General features: G+C 52.1%; 1 protein-coding gene across 1 annotated transcript in view; it reads left to right on the forward strand.

The window, feature by feature from the left end:
- Nucleotides 1-2481: 2481 nt before the first annotated feature.
- MACF1 (microtubule actin crosslinking factor 1) overlaps nt 2482-21661 on the forward strand; it is a 222084-nt gene continuing 202904 nt past the window's right edge. The window contains exon 1 of the mRNA XM_067533972.1: nt 2482-2847. Coding sequence (XP_067390073.1) covers nt 2754-2847 — 94 coding nt within the window. The 5' untranslated portion in view covers nt 2482-2753. The remainder of the gene's footprint in view (nt 2848-21661) is intronic.

Raw genomic sequence — 21661 nt, forward strand, 5'->3', positions numbered from 1 at the left:
GACAATAACCAGGTTTCAGGGATTTGCAAGCAAACTGTAAAACCCAGAGCCACAAAGAACTTGGAGATCCTGGGATTTGGGGTTTTTTTCCTGCATGTTACACTATTCTAATTGCTGTGGGACAAAACCCAAATGCTGAATGTGGAGGTTTTTCATGCCCCTTCCCTCCCTCCTCGCGCGTTCCCCCCCTGTGTTTTGCTAGTGTGTACACTCTGGTTTCACAAATAGCTTCTAAGACCCAATGGTAAATAATAGTATCAGCAACAAATCTGACCTCTACCCACCCATTTATCTTACTGAGGTGTTCATTTCAAAGCCTGTTGGACCATTTAGATGCTAATGTTATTAATATCAGGTCATCTACCAAACAAACACTCAGCTGGAGTTAAGGCACTTTTAAAACTGAAAAATAATTGATTATATGCTGCTTGCTTTTCCTCCATTCCTTATTTTTCCATGCTGTGTTCTTAGCCCACCAGCTGCCCAGACAGGACTTACCTGTCACACTGCTTATTTAATATAAAACCCTGCACTGGTATGATACCTGATCTATTAAACTATCTCCTGACAAATATGCCCTGTTACTGTCACTTACACTCTGGCAAGACTAGTAGAGCATGTAAAGCCAGTACAGATGTTTTGAGTTGATAAACCAATGGGTACTGCTTCAAGCTGATGTACAAATCACCTGGAAGGAGATGTGGTGCAGCAACATTTTCACAGCTGGCCTCTAATTTTTGATGCCTTCATTTTTGGGTGATGAAATTTGAGGCCCCCTGGGACTGATTTTTGAAGAGGTGCTGAGCATTGATTTCAAGTGAATATTTGGGTGCTTAGCACTCTTGAAAATTAGACCCAAGTTATCTCGGTTTGGTTATCACCTTATCTGCAGAGAAGTGTTGGGCCTAGGGAATGAAAGCCTGAGTCCCAGTTTGTTGCATGAAGTTTGCTAACGTTTAGGCATTCATGCCTGCTAATGTGCCATTATTAGCGTAATTTGCATATGCCTGCAAAACAGGCTTAAAGTTCCCTGTTGTGTCAAGGTTGAAATGTCACTTGAATGATCCACAGATCTGGGGTGCGAAATGTCACCAGAATCATCTGAAACAAACAGGGGCAGAATAATGTAATGGAAAACTACTACACCATTGGTGCAGGTATTATTTATTTGTTAAGCACTGAAAGTATGGCCAGAGCTGTACAAAACATACAGGCCAGAAGGTCCTTATTCTGCAGAGTTTACAGGCTGAGGCCCTGCTGCTGCAGAGATGTATGTATGTGCTTAGCTTTATGCCCAGTGAGTAATTCCAGTGAAAGCAATGGGAGTATTGTCAGGGTGAAATCCTGGCCCCATTGCAGTTAGTGCAACTTTTGCCATTGACTGCAGTGAAGCCAGAATTTCACCCAGTGTGTAAAATTAAGCATGCTTATGTCTTTGCTGGATCTCTGATTTGCACAGATGAAATGTTTTGCCGTGGCACAAGGATGCACCTGCATAAATCCGATTGCAGGATCAGGCCTATATAAGAAGTGTAGGGAAAATGGCTAAAATTCCTAATCTGAATCCAGGTTCCTCTGGGGATTTTCCGCAGACAGAAACTTTGCCCCAACGTGACTCTAGGATCTCACTCTTTGTTCTGTCCCAGCCACTGACCCTCAGATTTCAGCCAGGCTTTCTGTAAAGTACTCCCGTTTCTCAGCTCAAACTCATGGGCCCTGACCCTGATCCCGAGTTTGTTCTTTTCTCCTTATCCCTTCTCTCTGCTTCTGCATCCTGTTCTGGTCCATACCTCTCTCATTGTTTCTCCTTAACCCTCCACTGTGAGTCCGGACACTCAAAGCGCTTGTCAATCCAGGCTGGGTTCTGGTCTTGTTTGTTTGTGGCTGCAGTTCCTCCTCTGGCCTGTGCGGTGGGTCCCAGCTTGGTTCCAATCCTCCCCCTGTGCCAGCAGCTGGATCTGGGTCCAGTTCTCTGTCCCTGAAACTCCCCCGTCTCCATTTCTGAATCCAGAAGTGGCGTTTCCCCTCGGTTCGGATTCCCATTCCCTTCTCAAGACCCCCTCTGTCTTGGACCTGCAACCGCCCAGGGTCTGGTGCCTCGCCTTTCCTCTGCTCTCCCATGATCCAGATCCGGCACCTCCCTCCTTCCCTGGGTTCTGCTCCGGATCTGGTGCATGCCCCTCTCCCCTGCCTGCCAGGGGACACAGCGAACCTGCTCTTCAGTCCAGACCACCGCTGATCTGGGGCTGCCCCAGGCCTGTGCCCCCAGCTGCCGGGCTCCGTCCCTGACCCCGGCTCCCACCCCCAGGCACCAGAGAGGACCACCCAGTGCCGAGGTGGCTCCGAGGAGGCCTTTTCCCGGCGCCCCGCTCAGGCCCCTGGGTGCAGCATCGGCCCCCCCACGCCCGGCTCCGGCGGCCCCCCCCCCCCTGCCTCTGGCCCGCCTTTGCCCCCGCCCTTCCCCGGCCGGCCGCCAGGTGTCGCCGCCGCTCAGCGGGCCGGGCCCGGCGGGGGTGGACCGGGGGCTGGGGCCGGGCCGCGGCTGACAGCGGGAGGAGCCGCCGCCGCCGCCGGGCGCCGGGAAGAGGCGAGGCGGAAACGGGAGCTGCCGAGACCGGCCCTGGCCGCTGCCGCGCGCGGAGCCGGGCCGAGAGCGGGACGGAGCCGCAGCCCAGAGCCCGAACCCGCGGGGGCCGCGCCTGCCCCTCCACCCCCCGCCAGCCGCCCGCACCGAGGCCCGGCCGGGGAGCGCCATGGCCGGCTACGTGCCCGGGCTGCTGCCGGCCAACCGCAGCCAGGAGAAGGAGTTCGTGCAGGCGTACGAGGATGTGCTGGAGCGGTACAAAGGTAGCCGGGGGGGGGCCTGGACCCGGTTGCAGAGGGGCCGTGGGGGGGGGGCCCTGTCCGGTGCCGGGGGGGTCCCACGCAATGGGGGGAGCGGCCCGGCCGGGGACCCGGGGGTGGAAAGGTTGGGGGGGGCAGGTGGCCCCCAGCCCGGTCCCTGCTTCCTACAGTGACTGTAGCACGGGGGGGGGCTTGTTTTGTCTCCTGCGCCCCCCCCCCGTTCCCAGGCTCAGTCCCGTCTCCTGGCATTTGGGCGGGGGGCCGCTCCCCGGCTGGCTGGGTGTCTCCTGCTTTTGTTCACTCCCACACGCACCGTCGCATCTTCTGGGCTGGGCGCTCGGAGTCGCCCCGGGGGATCTGCGTGTCCCTCGTCGGCTCGCCAGACCTCAGCGCCGGCCCTGGGTGGCCGGGGTGGGGATGGTGCAACGCCTGGGCGGGGTTGGTCTGTGGGCATCTGAAGCCATGAACACTGGCTGGGGGGCTGTGTGTTACCAGCAGGGCCCCTCACTTTGTGTTGTGTTGTGTTACTTGGTCCGTTTGTTTATCAGAAAGAAGCTCTTGGAGATGTTCCTGGGGGGGCACCGGTAACCCTAAACCATTCACTTCCCACCCAGAGAAGCCGAGGCAGCTTCCTTTAAGGGCTTTTTCAAAGGCGGGGGTTGTTCTGCCTCCCCAAGCTGATGTGACGGGGGAGGGGGTGTGGGTGTGTGTGGATTTCTGAAGCTGGTGCCTGCATCTCTTAGGCAGCTGCTGGTGGTGGATGGCACAGGCAGTGAGTGTGCACTTTTGACGGAGATTCCTGGTCTCCTGGTGCACATTTTTTATTTTTTTCCGCAGAGACTTGTCCGAGAGCCCAGCTTTCTGCCCCACAGAGCTCCTCTCACAGCGTTTCTGTTTTGTAAGTTTAGCAGCCAGCTCTCTTGAAATGGGGACCCTCGAGTCCGGGGGAGCCAGGCACTAACAGCATATGCTTCCTTTTCCTCTTCGCATGTGGAGACGGGGGTGTAATTGATTCCCCAGTCCTCTGATTCAAGGGGTGCCATTCAAAAATTCCAGAGGCAAGAAAAATGCAGCTCCAGTGTTTACGCTTCACAGGGCTCAGGGATTAACAGCCTTGTACAGAGTCTGGGTGTGTCCTCCCAGAAAGGTGTTTAATAATGGAATCTGCGGTCTACACATATTCATTAATAAAGCCCTGCAACCCCGTGAAGTAAACGCAGTAAACTATTTGATAGGTAGAGAAACTGAGGCCTACAGATTTTGTGCTTCAGTGTCGCAGAGAGCCAGTGGCGGATCTGGGAATAGAACCATGGAGTCTTGACTTTAATTTGAATGAATCCATACCATTTTGTACAGACTATTACATTGCAAAGGGGAAATAAAACACCTCTGATGGCCCTGGTCTGACTCAGACTTGCTAGTGAAGGTTGGTAATCCAGGGATGGGCAACTGCTCACCCCACCCCATTAGTTAGCTCTCATGCTTAAAATGTAAACTGCTTTATTTCCTGTGCACATCTGAGACTTTCCTGGTAAAGATGAAAGCCCTGTTTAGGGCTAGTGTGGTTGGCTTGCTGGCTAATGAAACTAATAGCTACCTTGGTAGGAATTTTCAGTGCTGGAAAGTGACTAAATCCATGTGGGAATAAATCTTGTTTACGATGCCTGCCCAATGAAGGGAAATTAATGGTTAAACTGTCAAATGGCCTTTCTTTCCAGCATGGCATTCAATGCTTGCCTATGGGGGCTGGGTGAGAAGTGACGTTCAGGCTGTTACATTCTGGATAGTTGTAGGGCCTGTTCTCTCACTTCTTTCCCTCCACCAACCATAAACAATTCAGCTTCTCCTGTCCAGAACAAGTTATCCACTAGCCCTCCCTCCCCCCCCCTTGGAGAATTCTTGTTGAAATGTGAATTGAGAATGCGAATTGAAGTGTGAATGTTTGAGCATGAACGATCTAGAGCATATTTGAAGCTGTTCTATGTCATCTGGGCTGGAGGGTGGAGTGGCGGATGAGATTATAGTTCCACAGAGTCAATGACCGGGTTCTGACCAGCTCCCGTCTCACTTTGTCTGGGAGTAACAGATTGCAGTGACAGTGATTCTTCTCATTGGAGGGCAGGGAGGAAGGAGGACACCTGACATTGTTCAAGCTGACCGTCTGTGTGAGAATGTAAATGCCTTGTTGAATCACCTGGAGAAATCTTTCATAACAGCGAGGTACTTTGAAAACTGTTATTAAAATTAATCTCAAGGGCAGCACCTTCCATTCAAGGAGCAAGACTGGGCAGGTCTGGGTGCAGGGAGAGCTGGAGTACAAAGGGTCCCTATGTGCGTGCACCTTCCATGGGATGGAGGATTCAGGTGCTTTCATCCCGTTTACAAACCTTGCCTTTAGCTGGGGTCAATCAGACTGCAGTTTCTGTGATCTGCTAATTTTCGTACCTTTCATCGTAGACTGATGAAAAGAGCCTAAACAGAGAAATCTAGGCCTCCTAGGCACTGGGTTTTTGGCCTCCCTAGTAACTATGCTACTCCAGGGTATAACACTTTGTTTTGCTAGGGGTTTGCACCCAGTGGCTAGAAATCTAGTTTACATGACAAGGCGTTTGTCTGTGAGCATAGCTGATTGAAGGTGACCTGATCTGCGCTGCATGTTGTCAGTCGAGTCAAAGCCTGCTGCGTCAGTGGCCTGTACCGCTTTAACCTGGGCTCTGTTTGATTCCTGGTCTCTTGTGAGTGATGGTATCCATGCAGCAATGGGGAAACTGTTTGATTGAGCGGAGGTGTGAACTGCTGAAGGCATTATGATGACTAATCAGCAAGGGTGGTTAGCCTGCAGCATGACAGGTGGGAGTGTCGAGGGGGGGAGATGATGACTAGCAGATGATGACAAGGCCCAAGTTCCACCCTGCTGTGCTGAATTCCATCATCTGAATTCAGAGCTGCACCTTTGAAGCCAGTCACCCTCTACTAAAATGGCCCCAAAGGTCTCAGCCATGTGAGGAAAGGCCCCTAGATGGAGACCCGTTAAGATACCGATGGGAGTGACTTACCTAACCCAGAGGTGCCTATAAATTGCCCAACTGAGAGCTGCATGGGCAATTTCCCAGGAGCCCCAGGACCACACCTACTATGCACAAAGTGGGGCAGATTTCAGCCACCCTGGTCTCATTACGTGGCTGTGTAGATCAAGATGGAGCCCCACAAGGTGGGACACGTAGTCTCTGCAGGCCGTGTGTCTGGGATAATGATGAAAGCAGCTCTGGGCTGCCTTTCAGAGCTCCATTTGCCACACCCCTGTGCCGAGGCAATAAGCGACGGTGGTCTAGTTCGGTAGCTCTTTGTCCCTCTGGATGCTGATGCCATGAATCTGAAGCTGCTTAGAAAGCCACTGAGGTAGTTTCTAGAGAAAAGGGAAGTTTTGTCCAACTTTCTGCTGATGAATAACTAAACATGCACATGTGCGAAGCAGTGTCTGCAGAGACCTGCTGCTTCAGTCTAACCAGCCAGAACTGAACTACAATCTGAGCCAACGCAACACAAATGTAGCAGTGCCGAGCGGAGCAGGCTCTCTGTTCTGGTTCAAAATCAGAGTCATGTTGGAGAGAGGAGATGGGACAATGATACCAAAATGTTATCATGGAATTCTACAAATGTAGGGTTGGAAGGGACCTCAAGAGATCATATAGTCCATTACCCACACACTAAGGCAAGATTAAATATACCTGAACCACCCCCAACAGATGTTTGTCTAACCCATTCTTAAAAACCTTCAGGGACAAGGATTCCACAACCTCCCGAGGTAACCTGTTCCCGTGCTTAGCTAGATGTTTGAAGAATGAAGAGAAGTGTTGAATTATGAAGAAAAGTGCTGCAAATGCAAAAACTTTAGTTACCGTCCTAGGTTGGCCCAGAGATTTATTGTATTGCAAGGTGCACATAGTACCCACATTAAACATCGTTAGCATGCATACAGTGCTTTTCATGTTCCAAGCCTTTTAAATATTAGCTAATTAATCTCCACTAAATCGCACATTGGAGATCATTATAATTAGCCCCACTCTATGGATTGGGAAATTGAGGCAGACAGGGCAAGTGACTTGCCCAAGGCCACAGAATGCATCTGTGTTGGAGTCAGGATTAGAATTTGGGGGTTCCTGACCCTCTGTTCCCAGGGGAGCCATTTCTTTCAATGCTGTGTACCTTGCTGTGATCCCCCACTGTTCTGTGGTGGCCATACCTTGGTTTTTCCCTTGCATTGCTCCCAATTACACAGGGCAGCTCTGATATCGTAGGTTTCGGAGTGCCAAGAACTGCTCTGCCATCGACTGGAAGGAGCGCTGGAATGCCTTCTGCCAGGAAGGTCAGCTAGGCTGATCTCAGCTCTCTGAGATCTCAACTCACCATGGCGTGTTGCTGCTTTAATTACAGCTGCTTGGACTGGAAAGAGAGTGAGGACAGGTCACCTTGATTGTCTAACCTTGCCTCCCTGGGTGCTTTGTCAGGAGGTGGCAGTCAAGGGGCGGGAGACTGTTCCAATAAGGACCCTTCAGCACTCCGTGCTGCAATGCCCAGTGCGGTCTCCCTGGGGAAAGGGTTGTGCTGGCTGGTATTGGAGGAGCAGTATGTATGTTTTATATAGACTGAGGAATTCTCAGTAAGGCTGTTAGCCTCACCCAGCCTCTCTCCTGGTGCTCAAGCCTGCTGCCCAATGGGCTGCTGCCTTAGCTGTCTCTACCCTGCCAGTGGCCCTCTCTGCCTCTTGGCACCCATCAATCAGCAGCGGGAGAGAGAACCCTGTGCTGGGGTCTTGCCTTGACGTTGCAGGACCAGGGCATTTGGGTTTTGAGACTGGCTCTAAGATGCTTCTCCGCAGAGGTGGATGGTTTACTCGGCTCTTCCAGTCTGGACCAGGGGGAGGGCAGCCTCGCTGTCTGTAATTATCTCCTGACTCTGGACTAGCTGTAGTTATTATTTGATCCTGCAACGATAAACGTCATTCCTTTGTGGTGATGAAAGGATTGTCTTGGTTGCGGGTATCCTCTGGAGCCTGCAGAAGCTCAGCCTGCAGGAGTGTGCTGGGGCTGGCGATGAGGCAATGGGTCCCCTCCCCTGGGTGGGGAGTGGTGGTTTTCCCTGCTCTACCTCTCAGGTAGAGGATAAGAGGAAGTGGCTGAACATTGAAGACTGAGCTGAAATCTCTCCCCTTCCCCCCCTCCTGAGTAGGTGTGTTGAGAACCTGTGTTGAACACTTCTCTCCTCCTGCAGGAATAGTCGTGGCAGCTGCATTGCATGTTGCTACCCAGACGGGGGTGGGGGCAGCTGTGCTTTTTCAACCGTAGCCGTGGTATGGGATTTGCTATAACAGATCAGACCGTTGCCCCATCAAGTCCATGGCCCGACACATCAGAAAAAGACCTATCTCCTTAGGTACACAGACCGTTGTGCAATGCTATGCACGGAGAGGGGCGCAAGGAATTCCATCCCGCCCTCCCAGACGATCTGTGTAAACCTTGAGCCGTGAGGCTTGATTACACCAGCCTCGCGTAGATGTCATCACGATCATAGGTCACAAAATTATCCGGCCCCTTCCTTTAAGTCCAGCCCTCGTATTGGACTTGGGAACTTCCTGCAGTGAAGAATTATGCGGGTGACTATGCTCTGTCCAGTCGGAAGGGAAAGTGAACTGGGAGGATCCAGCGTCTTTGAGGTTCTTTTGTGACCCTATGATGGCTGTGTGGCCTGGGTTGTTTGGTGAATCCAGGGTTGCAGCAATGTGTGGCTTTGTGCTGGGGTGTGAGCATATGTGTGGCTTTTATTTTTAGTCAGGATGGAACTTGAGGCTTCTGGGGAAGATGCTGATTTACTCTTGTTTATTTTGGCCAACGGGGTTTGTTCTCATGGCTGCCTTGCCTCCCCTGGTTCCTGCTGCCTTTTTATAATCGCCACCTGTCTCAGGGGTGATCATGTCCCCTGAGTTCTGACATATCTAGACACAATTTCTCTTGTTGCTCTTTTTACTGTGTGCGCGCGCGCGCGCGTGTAGGTAAGTGAGAGAGAGTGAATGAGAATTTAGGCCTGTTGAAAAGTGCCAGATTGTCAGCCCTAAAGCCTGCAGGTCTGTCATTAGCCATAGAATCGGTGCAATCTGGGTGGCGGGGGTGAGAGTTTGTTACTGTCACACTGCCTAACCAAGGTCTGAACCGTGATCTGCAGAGATCATCTCTGGGGGGCCCAAAGCAGCACTCACTCTCCAGGATCTCTTCCATCCTTGGCCTCTCAGCAGAGGCTGCCAACAAGGGCATCGCTTGGCATTGCTGCCAGTTGTGGTGGGTTTCCGTGTCCTCAAGAAGCTGGACTGAGACCCACTAACTCACTTCATGGGTCACCCAGCAGCCATCAGGCTGTCACTCTTCCTTTCCGGGAAATTCTCTCTTGTTTTGGGAAAGGAGGTTTGGAGAGTCTTGGGTCACAGGGTGCTTTTGGCCTGCATATCAGGTGCCTGTAATTCGTGGTGGTCATGATGAATCTGTTTGCCTTTCTTTGCCCAGGCAGCAGATTTAGATTCTGAGAAAGATAGACTTGGCATGACTCAGGCTGGGAGGGAAGGTGTGTCACCAGTAGCTGATTCAGAAAATCTTTGATCTCCTGTCAGGGGCAGATTTAATAGATTTCTGGCAAGCAAAGTGTTTAGAGATGGCTTGGCCTGTTGAGTTTCGTCACTCCTTAGGTGGTGTAGCATTGTGTGTGTGAGACTTCTCGTCTGGGCCTTTTTCCCTTCATCCCGCACGTCGGGGTAAAGCTGAGATCTTTGATGTCTCAAGCCTGCTGGTTTCTGGTCCTCACAAGCTAGTCACATTTGGGTCAAGTGTTTAGCTTGCCTTGGAGGTACGAAGACAGAAGCTGATATGATGAAGAAAGCACTCCAGCCTCTCTCAAGAGGCGAGCGTAAAAAGAATCTCTTTGCTGACTCCTGCAGGTGCTGTCATTCCACTGTTTTGATACCAGGGTGATTGATGCCTTATAAATACCTAAAATATCTAAAAATCCAGCTTGCGGGTGCAGCAGGAGACTTCACTTTCCAGCCACAACTGTCTCAAGACCACATGGAGTAGAATACCGAGACCTCTCTCCCCTGTGTGTGAGGCAATTTAAGGAGGCTCATCCCAGCTTCGGTGTAAGCGTTCGCATGGTGCAGGATCTGAAGAGGTGCCAGTGCTGGCTTCAGCAGAGGTCAGCATGAGAACAATGCTGCGAAAAGGAAGAGGGAAGGGACCCTGTTAAACCAGTTCCACTTTCTGTGGCCAGCATAATCATTGTTTGGAGGAATCCGCAGCAGGTTTCATGAACAGGACTCCGAAGAGACTGTTGCGTCCCCAGTGTTGTGAAAGCGTTGGAGGTCTCCCCTGTTCTGAAGAGCCTACAGGTCCCCTCTCCAGGGTCACAGGGGATATCTGATTACCCTGCTGAGTGGTGGCATACGCCCGAGTGGGCCTCTACTGCTGCCAGGCTGGGTTCCTGTATGGGGCAGTGTTCCTTCGCCAACTCGAGCGCGAGCTGCAGTATAATAGAGTGCAGGCATGCATGGGCCAGGGACAGGAGTGCAGGATTAGGAGAGGAAATTGCAGCCAAAAAAGAACACTTGATGCAGTAAGCAATTTCCTTGTTGCTGTGGTTAATATAATGCTCCTTGGCAGCACTAGCAAAATCCCCTCTGTCCATGCGTGACTGGTCCTTTGCCGCTTGTCCCTTGCTTTTCCTTTTGCATGGCCAGAATGCTGACCTACGCTCCATCCCTGAGGTGCAAAGGGCAGCAAACCCCCTTTTCAAACTCCTCTTTGGGGCTGCAAGCTAACCCGATGCGCGTCTCCATTCTGCTCAGGCTGATTTGTGCCTCTGAATGGGTTGTGAGGCACTAGGGTTGGGACTCACACGCCCTGCTGCCGTGTACAGCAGGAGCTGCATACCAGAGCAGCTGAGCCAGGACTTGCGTTTCCCAGGCGTTGAGTGCGGAAAGATGGACGAACTGAAGCAGGCGTGTCCGACTGCAGTGAGGTCATCGAATGTCGTCTTTCCTGGCGGCTTTCGTGGGCTGTGGTGAAGTCTGTCGTCAGCAGCTACCCATGAGAACTGGGGGGTCGGGGGGACGGAGGGGGGACGGGTGATGTGGCTTTTCAGTAAAGTCTCGACAAAGTTGCTTTGGAAATCCTGAGGGATATGGCAAGCGGGTTGGCTATTGGAAATGAAGGAAGGTTTCGCTCTCAAGCAGTGCAGTATTGCCACTGTCTGGCTTTATTGTGGCAAAGGGAACCACAGATTCCCACAGCAATGAACCATTGTCTAGGAACAAGGGAGCAGCATAAGTCCCTGGAAGCAAGAGTCAGCCTGGCTGGCAAATCACTGTACCAACCCTGGTTTGAGCAACTTAGGCCACTTAAGAGGAATCAAGTAACTTCCTCAAAAAGCAGTGGGACTATTGGGCTCACGACACGCGCAGCATGCAGCTGTTACGCTGCAACTTTTCAGGGACACTCTCCACTCCCCGCCCACCTTTCTACGTAGAGCGAAAGCCGTGAAATTCAGCTCAGCTACAGACCAGTGAGACTGAAATGAGATCGAGATGTTGTGTGCCTGTTATAAATGCCATGGCCTTCAGTTTTCAAGTCCCCCGGGTCTGATGGCAGGGTGAAGGGGGAGCCCTTTAAAAGGAGGTGGAGGAAGAATGGGTTAAAAAGGCAAGGCAGTAAGTGAAGAATGTGGAATGAGAAAAACACATGGATTGTAAAAGACCTGCAATAAGTCATTACGGCCTTCTCTAGGCAACTAGGTTCCTTGGAAGCTTTCACTTGAAAGGAGCCTGAGAGTTTCTGGATCCTGCCTGAGGTTAAGCCATCGAACCTAGTGCTGTAATAAATTACCCTGTGACTATAGTGTGGTGCCGGTTTAACCTGAATGGGGCCATTTTTCTTACGGCGTTTAGGGCCCTGTTAGCAAAGCAGGGGCTGGAGCGAGGGTTGCTGCGGATGTTGTAGTGTGGAGGATCGAAGAGGCTGGATAAGCCAGGCCTCTTTTCCAGGAGGAAGATTAATCCCCATGTAGATGTACTTTATGAATGCCGGGATGGGGGCGGGGGAAGCGCACAGGGTGATGCTGCCCAGCTCGGTGGGAGAAGATTAGTGATTGGTCTGGCTTTGTTTTCCATTACTCAGATGTCTTTGACAGTGGATGATTACATGGGAATTACTGGTGCCCTGTCTATTGCACGTGAAGCTCTGAATCCAATACTTCTCTGGAATAAGGCTTAGGCTCTTCCTTTTTTAAAAGAAACCTTCCCTGAGGAATATCAGCCAGGAGGCTATGTGATGGCAGCGCCTGGGGTATGCTTCATTGTAGGGATGGGATGGAGGTGGAGCCAATCAGCATCTTCTCCACAGCCAGTGCTCGTGTGGGGATTTCTTGCAAGTGGTACATGGGGGCGAGGGGTGTGTGTTTGCGTGTGCTGGGCAGCGCCTGCACAACGCATTTCCTGGTTGCCTCAGTGCACTGTTGTGCGTCGGTTTTGTGCTTCTCCTGGACATGCTGGATGAGGACCGGTCTCCTTTAATTGAATCTCAAACCAACCCCTCCGCTCATCCCCGTCGCCGTCTGTCTGCTCTGCCTCTGTCAACGTGTCTAACTGCCTTGCCGGCTCCTCTCTGCAGCGCACTTTGTTTGCCTCCTTTGGCACGGCCCTGCCTCGTGGAGCTCTGCAGCGGGGAGCGGATCTTGTCAAACGCCAGCTGAGCTTTCCAAGGCTGGTGAGGCAATCGCTGCCTGCTGGTCAGGGCGGGGTAGGCTGTAAAGAGGAGCAGCGGTTGGTGTAATGATAGTGTGCGGTGCACACCTGGGGGTGGGGGACCGAGACTTGCTGGGAGCGGAACAGGGTGGGGGTGGCAGCGGGAGCTATAATTACCGGGACCGGTTATAGCGTATTCTGCTGAGTTTGGCACTTGTGAAGAGCCCTCCTGAAGGTGTCTTGGGCTTAGAGCCTTATAAAAACTACGCTGTACGGTGACCTAACCGTCAGGCATTGTGGGACGCACAGGCTGACCCGACAAAACCAGCTTCTCCCCTGTCAACAGCTGGTTGTTAGTGCCTTTCCCACCAGCCGCAAAATTGCACCACCCAGTGCTGCTTTTGTCCTGGGTGATTATTCAGCAGGGAGGTGGTGTGGGGTGCGGCTGATCATCCTCCGCTGTCAGGTTCCCCAGTTGTCTGGAGGTTCCCCGGGATCTGGAGGGTGTGGTGAGAATCTGAGCAGACCCTTCCATGAATGCAGAGGGAATATCAGCTTCCTCAGTGATTGCTGCCTGCCCATGGGCCTGGAGGCCTGGGTGGGGGGTTCTCTCTGGACCCCCCTCTGTCACTTCCCAGTGCAGCAATACAAGGCTCATTTTCTGCAGGGAGCTGAGCGTACGCTGCATTGCTAGCTGTCCAGGGAGCACGAGATGTTTTTTTGTAGACTCTTGTCCTCAGCGTGGCGTATTAGATGCATGTGGGCTGAGCGAGTCTTTGAGAGTCGGGATGCCTGGGTTCTAAACCGAGTTCTGTCACTGTATGGCCTGGAGAGTTATTTTACTTCTGTGCCTCGGTTTCTCCATCTGTAAAGTGGGCCTAACACTTGGCTACCTCACAGAGCAAGGCAGCTGTTTGGCTTGATTAGCTAAAGTCTGGAAAGAAGTGCTGAATAGTAATACTGCCTTAATAGCACAAGTGCCAGGTTACTGGGACATGGGAGATGTTCCTTGGGGTGGGGGAGCAGCGCTGGGGAACACGCAGTCCATGGGTTCTCTGCCTCTGGAACTAAAGCTGCTGATGCTGAACGGCTTAGATTTTCTAATGTAGGGTCATGAGACCTTTTGTGGGATTTCTTCCCTGTTTGCACCTGCTGAAAGGGGGGGGGGGAGGGGGGTGGGGCGGACACTCCACAGGAGCAGTCATTGTTCAGTGCTGTCTGTCTTCTACCCTGCCGTGTGCAGAGCATGCACATTGCAGTGGGTATGTGGGCAGAGCTGACCGATGTCTTTGTCCTGATGGGCCCATGTCAGCTTCAGTCCGCAGGGAGCGAATTTGGCTCCATCTGAAGGAGGGGAGGGTCCATAGCAATCTCTGGGCCAGCCCTTGAATTTGTTTCCCTGTTCTATGGCGGAAGGTCCTCTCTCTCTCTCTCTCTCTCTCCTCCTGAATCATTCCACCTGCAAAAGCACCGGCCTTTGAACATGGGGAGCTGGGCTTGCTGAGTGCATCCCGCTGTTGTTCTTTAGGAGCTGACCCTGAGCTCTCTTTGAGTTGCAGATGTGGGCTTTGAGAATTGCTGGAAGACTGCTGCTCTGACTCCTGCAGAGGCCTCCTTGCTTGTCTGGTGGGGTCAGGGCCCCCACATGGGGGTGGGGGAAGGATACAGTTTACTGGGGCCCGGAGGCCCTGGGGGCCTCGGCCCAGACTGCTGCCCCCATGGGTATGTGTGTGGGAGGGGGCCCGTGTTACAAGTTTGTACTGGGCCCGAAAAGATTATGTTTGGGCCCTGGCTGGGATTGTTGCCAGCACTCGGAGACGTTCTGAAAGCCAAACCCATCATTTCTAAAGGGAAATTCTTAGGGAGACCGGTCTGTGCACCAGGCGCCCATTGGGCACTTGCTGATCTGAAGGAGAGAGGGAGAGCATTTAGCAGATGAGGCATGAGCAGCTGTTCCAAGCATAAGGGCTGGGTGTGAAGCTGCAGGTGGTGGAAGGGGAGACTGAGGAAGCCGGAGCGAGGACAGATGGGAGGAAGCTAGAGCAGATCTGCAGGTGGACACAGAACTGTGGTGGGCTGTGAAGGTGTGGGGATGGAGAGCTTGGTGCTGTGGGAACACGAGTGAGTCTGCAGCATGTGACTTGGGAGGTGTGTTTTGGGGTGAGGATGGCTTCTTGTTTTTTCTGTGTCCTAGCGAGTGAAGGTTTTGTATGGATTTTATACAGTTCCATGAGTTCATATCTGCCCTGTAATTTCCTCTGCTTGTCAGAGATCTGGGCAGTGTCACTTGGGGGACACAATTAATTTTTTCTGTGAATGCAATGTAGCTGGTTTTCCATTTTCCATTTCCGATTTGATCCTTTCCCTCCAGTGAGCTCAGAATGCCCTGTTAGAAACCTTCAGAGTCTGGCTGTCCTTATGAGGGGGGATCTTATACATCTCTCTGCTCCTCCACCTTCTGGGGCAGTGTGGTGCCTATGATACATCCCATGAGGTATATTTCAGTGTGCTGCATTGCACAATAGAGAGAGATGCTGGAGCTAAAACTGAACAGCAGGGGACCCCTGGGTTGTGCCAGCTCTGCCACTGAGGCAGGTTTTAAACAAGTCCCTTTGCCTCTCTCTGCCTCAGTTTCCCTATCTACAAAATGGGTCTAATTTCCACCTGGCGCGGGCTAGGGTGCATGTGTCAGCAATGTTGGTAAAGCACACTGAGCTCCTTGGGTGGGTAGGAACGGCTGTTTTCACTCACTAATGCTCTTGCATTGATCCCCGCTTCCACTGCCTTTGCTTCTCATCTCTCATCTCTGCCGCCTTCCTCCTGTTTGTCTGGAGTTCTCTCATTAGTGAACATAAGGGGCTGGTTGGTAAATTTAGTGGCATATTGAATTACTCTCTAATGAATATTTAAGAAGCTCCTCTCTTCCTGGAGTGTTCCTTTGTTGCCTGTGTGTCTGTGACAGGAGTGAGACCAGGGAAGGTTGAATAAGGAAATGCTAGCTGTGGCCCTGCTCCGTCTCCGGTGGGCTGCTGGTTTATGACCCGCTCTGGCCGTGGTACCGTGCGTTTGCTGGGATTACCGGGCTGGGGTTCCACGGGGTGTCTGTTAGCAGCACAGTCCGCTCTGCCTTGGCAGGGCCCGAGTGTGGCCGGGACCTTCCCAAATTCTTCACAACAAAGGCCGGGGGAGCAGGATGGTTTTATACTGACGACAGCACTGGGGACAAGAGCAGAGCCTGAGCGAGCCTCCGTGTTCTGAGCCATCTCCTGCCCCCAGCTACTCCTCTCGCCATCCGTCCATCTCTTCCCTCCTCCCCATGGCTGGGTTTGCCCTATTCTTTCCTTTCTCACCCCCCCCATTTGAGTTTCTACTAACTTCGGTCCCAAATTCAGCATGCCCCCGCTTTCCGCACTGCCTAGAGTCTGAGCCCGGAGCAGTGAGCTTATTTCTTCAGATGCAGACCTCACAGGCTCCGAGGGTTTTTTTAACAAAGGAAGGAAAGTCACAGCAGTATCACTAACCCCGTTTCATAGAGGGCAAATGCAGAAGCCAGACAGGGAAGTGACTTGCTCAGGGTCAGTGGCAGAGCTGGGACTAGAATCCAGGTCCCTATTCATAGGCTCGTGCTTTCCCCTCCGTCCCTTTCACTTCCCCATCCCTCCTTCTCAAGCTGGTTCTGCTGCTTCCTCCTCCTAGCCTCCTCGCTTTGCATATCCATGGAGATTAGGCGGAGAAGACCTCAGGCCAGGTCTAACTTGTGCCAGTAGAGTTAGGGGAGAGTTATGATTGTTTTTTAATACAGTGTTTCTATAGTGGCGAAAGCCCTAATGTAGACACAATTTATACTGGCATAAAAGTGCTTTGGCTGTTATTGCTGATTTCATTCAGGGAACCGGTAGAAGCTCCACCAGCAAAAGCACCCTTTTACCCGTGTAGCTAGCTTCTATACTCGGAGGGTTTGCCAGTATAGCTGCATTGGTGTAGCTTTTCTTCTCTCTCCTCCTCTTCCCACCTCACAGATGCTCACCTGTGAGACACAGAGGCTGTGTAGCTATGCTGCCGTAGTTTACACACAGGGCCCAAGCATCATTTTTTCAGGCCCAATACAAACTTGTAACACGGGCCCCCTCCCACACACATACCACAATCCCTCATCCCAGACACACAATCTCATGAGCCATGAACATTTTTTTCCTCATGGTAACGGGGGTTGCAGCCTGGGCTGGATCTCCCAGGGCCTCTGGGCGCCGGTAAAGTGTACCCTCCCCTCCATGTGGGGGCCCTGCTTACACCAATAAATCTTTCCTAGTGTCATCTAGGGCCTGGCCCACACATGAGTTTTACTGCTATAGCTATGTAGGTAAAAACCGTGGTGTAGATGCTGTTATACCATTATAACTGTGCTTATACCAGTTGGGGGATCCAGCATCACTGATCAGCTGTACCAGTTTAAGCACTTTTAGACCAGCACAACGGTGTTCGTGCTAAAAGGTTTTGCGGTTTTAACTATACCACTATGACTGTACCTCGTGTAGACAAGGCCTAGGGTTCAGGCTTCTCTTGCTGCTCTGAGGGTTTGTCTGTCTCTGCCGTAGCTTCAGAGGAAGCCATCTGCAGCAGGCTTGTTCTGAATCTTTCCTCAGGAGCTGTGTCACTCACCACTGGTGACAGTGTGGTGGTTGCTAAGTCGGGGAAATGACTAATGGGTTAAATCCATCTTTGCTGCATTACTCTGACCCTAAAGGAGACCTTGGTGGGGCTCTGGAGATAAACAGCAACTCGAGCTGCTTCCAAGTGTCACCTGTTAAGCAAGGTCAGTGGATTCAAGATAGTTGTGATCGGCCAAGGGATTATTGCAAGTGGCTCCCTAGGAGCCAGTATCTGTGCATTGGGATATATCATCCTCACCAGCTGTTTCAGATGCTTTTGATTCTTGCTGTGGAGGGCAGTTGTCGAGCTGGGAGATCTTGGGATTTCGCAAGCAGGCAGACAGCTGAGTGTACAGTAGCTATTCCAGAAGCCTATGCAGGCTCCCTTCCCGTCTCATCTCATCTTTCCCCTTCCAGCCTCTCAGACGGTCACACATGGGACGCTGAGGCTGTAATATCCCATGGAAACGGCCTCAGCTTTCCAAAGCCAGCTGGAGCAATCTCTCTCCAGCCCTGGAATTTCAGACTCTCCCTGGCTCGGAGAGGGAGTCTGTGCTTATGAATGAGATCTGGCAGGCTTCAGGCGTGCTCCGTTAACCCTTTCCGGACCAGATGGGAGCAAACAACCTTGCGCTCAGACGTGAAGACACAACACAAACACAGCTCACAGAAAGTGACCTGAATGCTGTGGATGAGTTGTTTGAGCTTTGTGAGTGAACTGGGGTGTCCCGGCACGACTGTATGGCTGGGAAATGTGAGGACAGAGTAAAGACTGGGGAAGAGACCAGCACTCTGCTCTTGTATGGGCATCGCCTGTGCACCCCTCTCCCAAACAGTGTGCGGCTTTCACCTTGAGTTACTCCTGGGTGGTGCAAGATCTAATAACGAGCCTAAGTCATATGCGTGTTTGGTAAATATGCAGTGGTGTTGTAGCTGTGTCGGTCCCAGGATATTAGAGCGGCGAGGTGGGCGAGGGAAGTTGGCCCAATAAAAACTATTCCCTTGCCCGCCTTGTCTGTCTTGTAAGTGGCAGTTGCACTCCTTCAGTTGGGCACTGATTTAGCTCTGCCTCCTCCAACGTTGTCTCAGTCCAGGCCAGACTAAGTCACAACCATCTAGCTCTCATCCAAGCCTGAAGCTCCTACAGACAGCAAGCTTGTTCATTTCATTGCTCCGTCTGGGCCAAAAGTGGTGGAACAAGAGAGGTAGTGGTGCAGATTTTTGCGATTTAACTGGCAGGCTTCCCCCTGGACTGCTGTGAAAACAGGGGCTTAGGACCCTTTAGGGGAGATGAAGATGCTAGAGACCTGAACCCAAACCTGGCCTGTCAGCATCACCTGTTTGGAGGTGCACAAGCCTGAGTGCTGTTTGCAGCGGGCCCCTTCCTTGGTTTAGGTCTCCTAGGCGACATTTCGCTCCCCCCGGCCTGTTGGAACCTGAGGCCTGTGGGTGCGCTGGAACGCTCTCAGCAGTTGTTCGGCAAGTGGCTGACCTATTTTCCTGTTACAATCCAGTGCTTGTGAGCCCAGGAAGGAGGGGAAAACAAAGCCACGCTGGAACGTTTAGAGTTACTTTTATCGTTCTGCACGGCACAACATTAAAATGTTCAACAGGGCCCAAGAGAAAAGCGAGCTGAGGGCATCAGTCACTGTGGTAACCAAGAACTGGTTCGGGTCATCGATAAAAGCAAAGAACTCAGCCAAGTTTCTCTCCCTCTCTGGGCCAATAATTGTTGCTTTAGTTAAGTAGCTCTCTGCTTCCCTCATTTGCTAACGCGTCTGGTTGTGTGCTAATCTCTCTGTCGGGAGGCGGGGAGAGAATGAAAATAAATGAAACAGAATATTCTCCAGTTGGTTCGAGAGAGCTTTGTGCGCTTATTGTCTTCAAGTCGCAGCTTCTGCATGATGGCGTTGGGATGATGGATTGGATGGCGTCCCAAACCTCTGGGGAGCAGCATTTTTTTGTGGGGGGGGTGTCGTGTTTTAGATCCAATCTGCATGTGGAAATGAGGGCATCTGAGCAGGGTCTGAGGAATCCTGGGAGACCCGGAGAAGGAAACCACCTCCACTTTACGCTGTGGCCTCCTGTCTTGTCTCCCTCCCCACGCCGCCCTCCAAGCCGTCAATGCTGTCACTTCTCAGTTTCCTTTTTTGTTGTAATGAAAGCGACCTTGTTAGCCAGAAGCAGCTTTTTCCAAGCAAAATTCCATTGTGCTATTTTTAGTGGTAACTTAGCGCAATCACTTATTTTCCCTCCTTCCTCTGCCTAGAGGCACCGGAGGAATGTTGCTGGGAGCTGAGGGCCTTGTGGAAGGAGAATGGGTGGGGCTGGCATTGGAGGTTAGAGGGATAGTGGCGAAGCTGCTGTATTTGAGTAGTTATGACCGTGTCTGAGTATCGCGTGCCTGAGGCACCTCTGCTGGTTTTGTCCAGTGCTGCTGTGGTATAAATTCACTATGTGCTGGTGGAAAGTGGGATGAATTACGTATCCCTGGCTGCCTGGAGCAGTTGCTCTGTTCCCTGTTCCACATGGCCACTCGTGAATGCTCAGGTCTGCTCTCTCTCATGAAAATGAATTAATTCTGTCCCCTACTGCTGCCGATCAATAAATCAATCCCTGTGTTAGGGCAGCTTCCCTTGCTGTGCAGCAGATCTTAAAATCTGTGTCACCCTGATATTGGGTTGCGGTTTCTGTGAACCTCCCTCCGTCTTTGGACTGAAAGTAACCTTTTTTGGGGGGGGACCCTGGGGGATGTTTCAGTTTGCATCTTCCCAGTGCGAAGGAGGCATAGAGGGAGTGGGGCAGACTAGCTGTAAGACCTGCGCAGGGATGCAGGCGCATCAGAATTGCCGTACTGGGTCACGCCCAGGGCTTGTCTAGTCCCATCTTTAGCAGCGGCCAGTACCAGTTGCTAGAGGAAAGTGTGCAAACCCCACAGTGGACAACTTTGCATTGACTTGTATATTAGGGGATCCAAACACGGCGTTATAGCTTGTGCCAGGAGAGGACAAACGACTCGGGCTGTGCTTTCGAGTGGGAGATGCAAGATGAACAGGGGCCTGGTTGTTTCTCTGGCATCCGCAGATGGGAATCATTGTCCAAATGCTGCAGTATCTTGTGAGCACCCCTGTCTGGACTCTCTTTTATTCTGTGTCTGTGCAATGCCTAGCACGATGAGGTCTGTGTCCGTGACTGGGGCTCATATGGTCATACAAATAATAATCCGTGCTCAGAGGTCAGGGGGACTCTCCTTTAACTTTCACACATCTAACCCAAACCGAAACCTCACAAGACTGTGCTGTTATCAAGTGCAGTGTTGAAAACAGTAAGTGAGGCTGCCTGGCCAGCCTCCAGCTGAAAGCACGTGCTCCAGCTGAAGCCTGGGAGACGGCTGAGACAGGGATGGTTTGGAAGGATAATAATGTGAGGCATGTACAGGGCTGGTGACTGAACAATGTTTCCATGGGGTCAGAGGTGCAGGGCCAGCCTCCGACTAGCAGGCTGGTGTGAGCTGCAGCAATCTCACAAAGAACCAGTTGTTCGTGGATCTGTGAAATCGTTTCCCTGAACCAGCCATGAAGCCGGGCGATGCTGGGGGTTTCCTCCTCCTCACTTTTGCTTTTCAGCTCTGCTGACGAGCCCCAGAGGGAGATGGGCCTCCCTCTCCATGTCGCAAACTTGCTTTCCCTTCAGCAGACCAGAGGGACAAGGTGTAATTCAACCCCTCCATCTGCTCCATATGACATTCCTGCCTGCACCCCAGACAATGGGGTGGGGGGAGGGATCATAGAACAAACGGGCTGTTAACATAGCACCTGCTTTTGTCACTGTGGTTTTTAGAGGTGCTGGAGCAATTTTGGCTCATCGGTTCCTGGACAAACAGCTGTTGTGGGGTGAAAGTGGCAACTGGCCTCTGGGGCTTTGTTCCGTTTGAAACGAAACTGATAGGTCTGCGTGTGTCCTTCTCGGCCGAGGCTGCTTGCGAGCCTATGTCCTCCCAGCTGGGTTGTGGATTGAGGAGGGCAGCAGGACGGAGGCAAGTCCCAGCCCGGTTGGAGCTGTGGCTGGCAGAAGGACAGGGGCTAACTTCCCCTGTGACTTCTTCTATCATACTTTGTTGTTGCCATGTCACTGCCTTTCCCTGGGTTGGTAAAATTTGTACGAGAGGGAACTTGATTTTACCCCAGCCTGAATAACTCAGTGAATTATGCTCCTGCCAGAGAATCTTTCCTACCCAAGAAATTGGGTGGCCTTGGATTCTGGGCTGGGGTGGGCAGGAGCTAGATACCCTGAAATACACCACAGGTTCTTCTGAGGGGAGGAAGCATGCTGACCTGCTGCAAGGCGGTGCGGTTAGATCCCACAGCGCCCTGTCCTGTCTGCTATGAAT

Source organism: Emydura macquarii, unplaced genomic scaffold (genome assembly GCF_026122565.2).
Source record: "Emydura macquarii macquarii isolate MOO-44397 ecotype Brisbane River unplaced genomic scaffold, CSIRO-AGI_Emac_v2 contig_3348, whole genome shotgun sequence".
Classification (NCBI taxonomy): domain Eukaryota; kingdom Metazoa; phylum Chordata; order Testudines; family Chelidae; genus Emydura; species Emydura macquarii.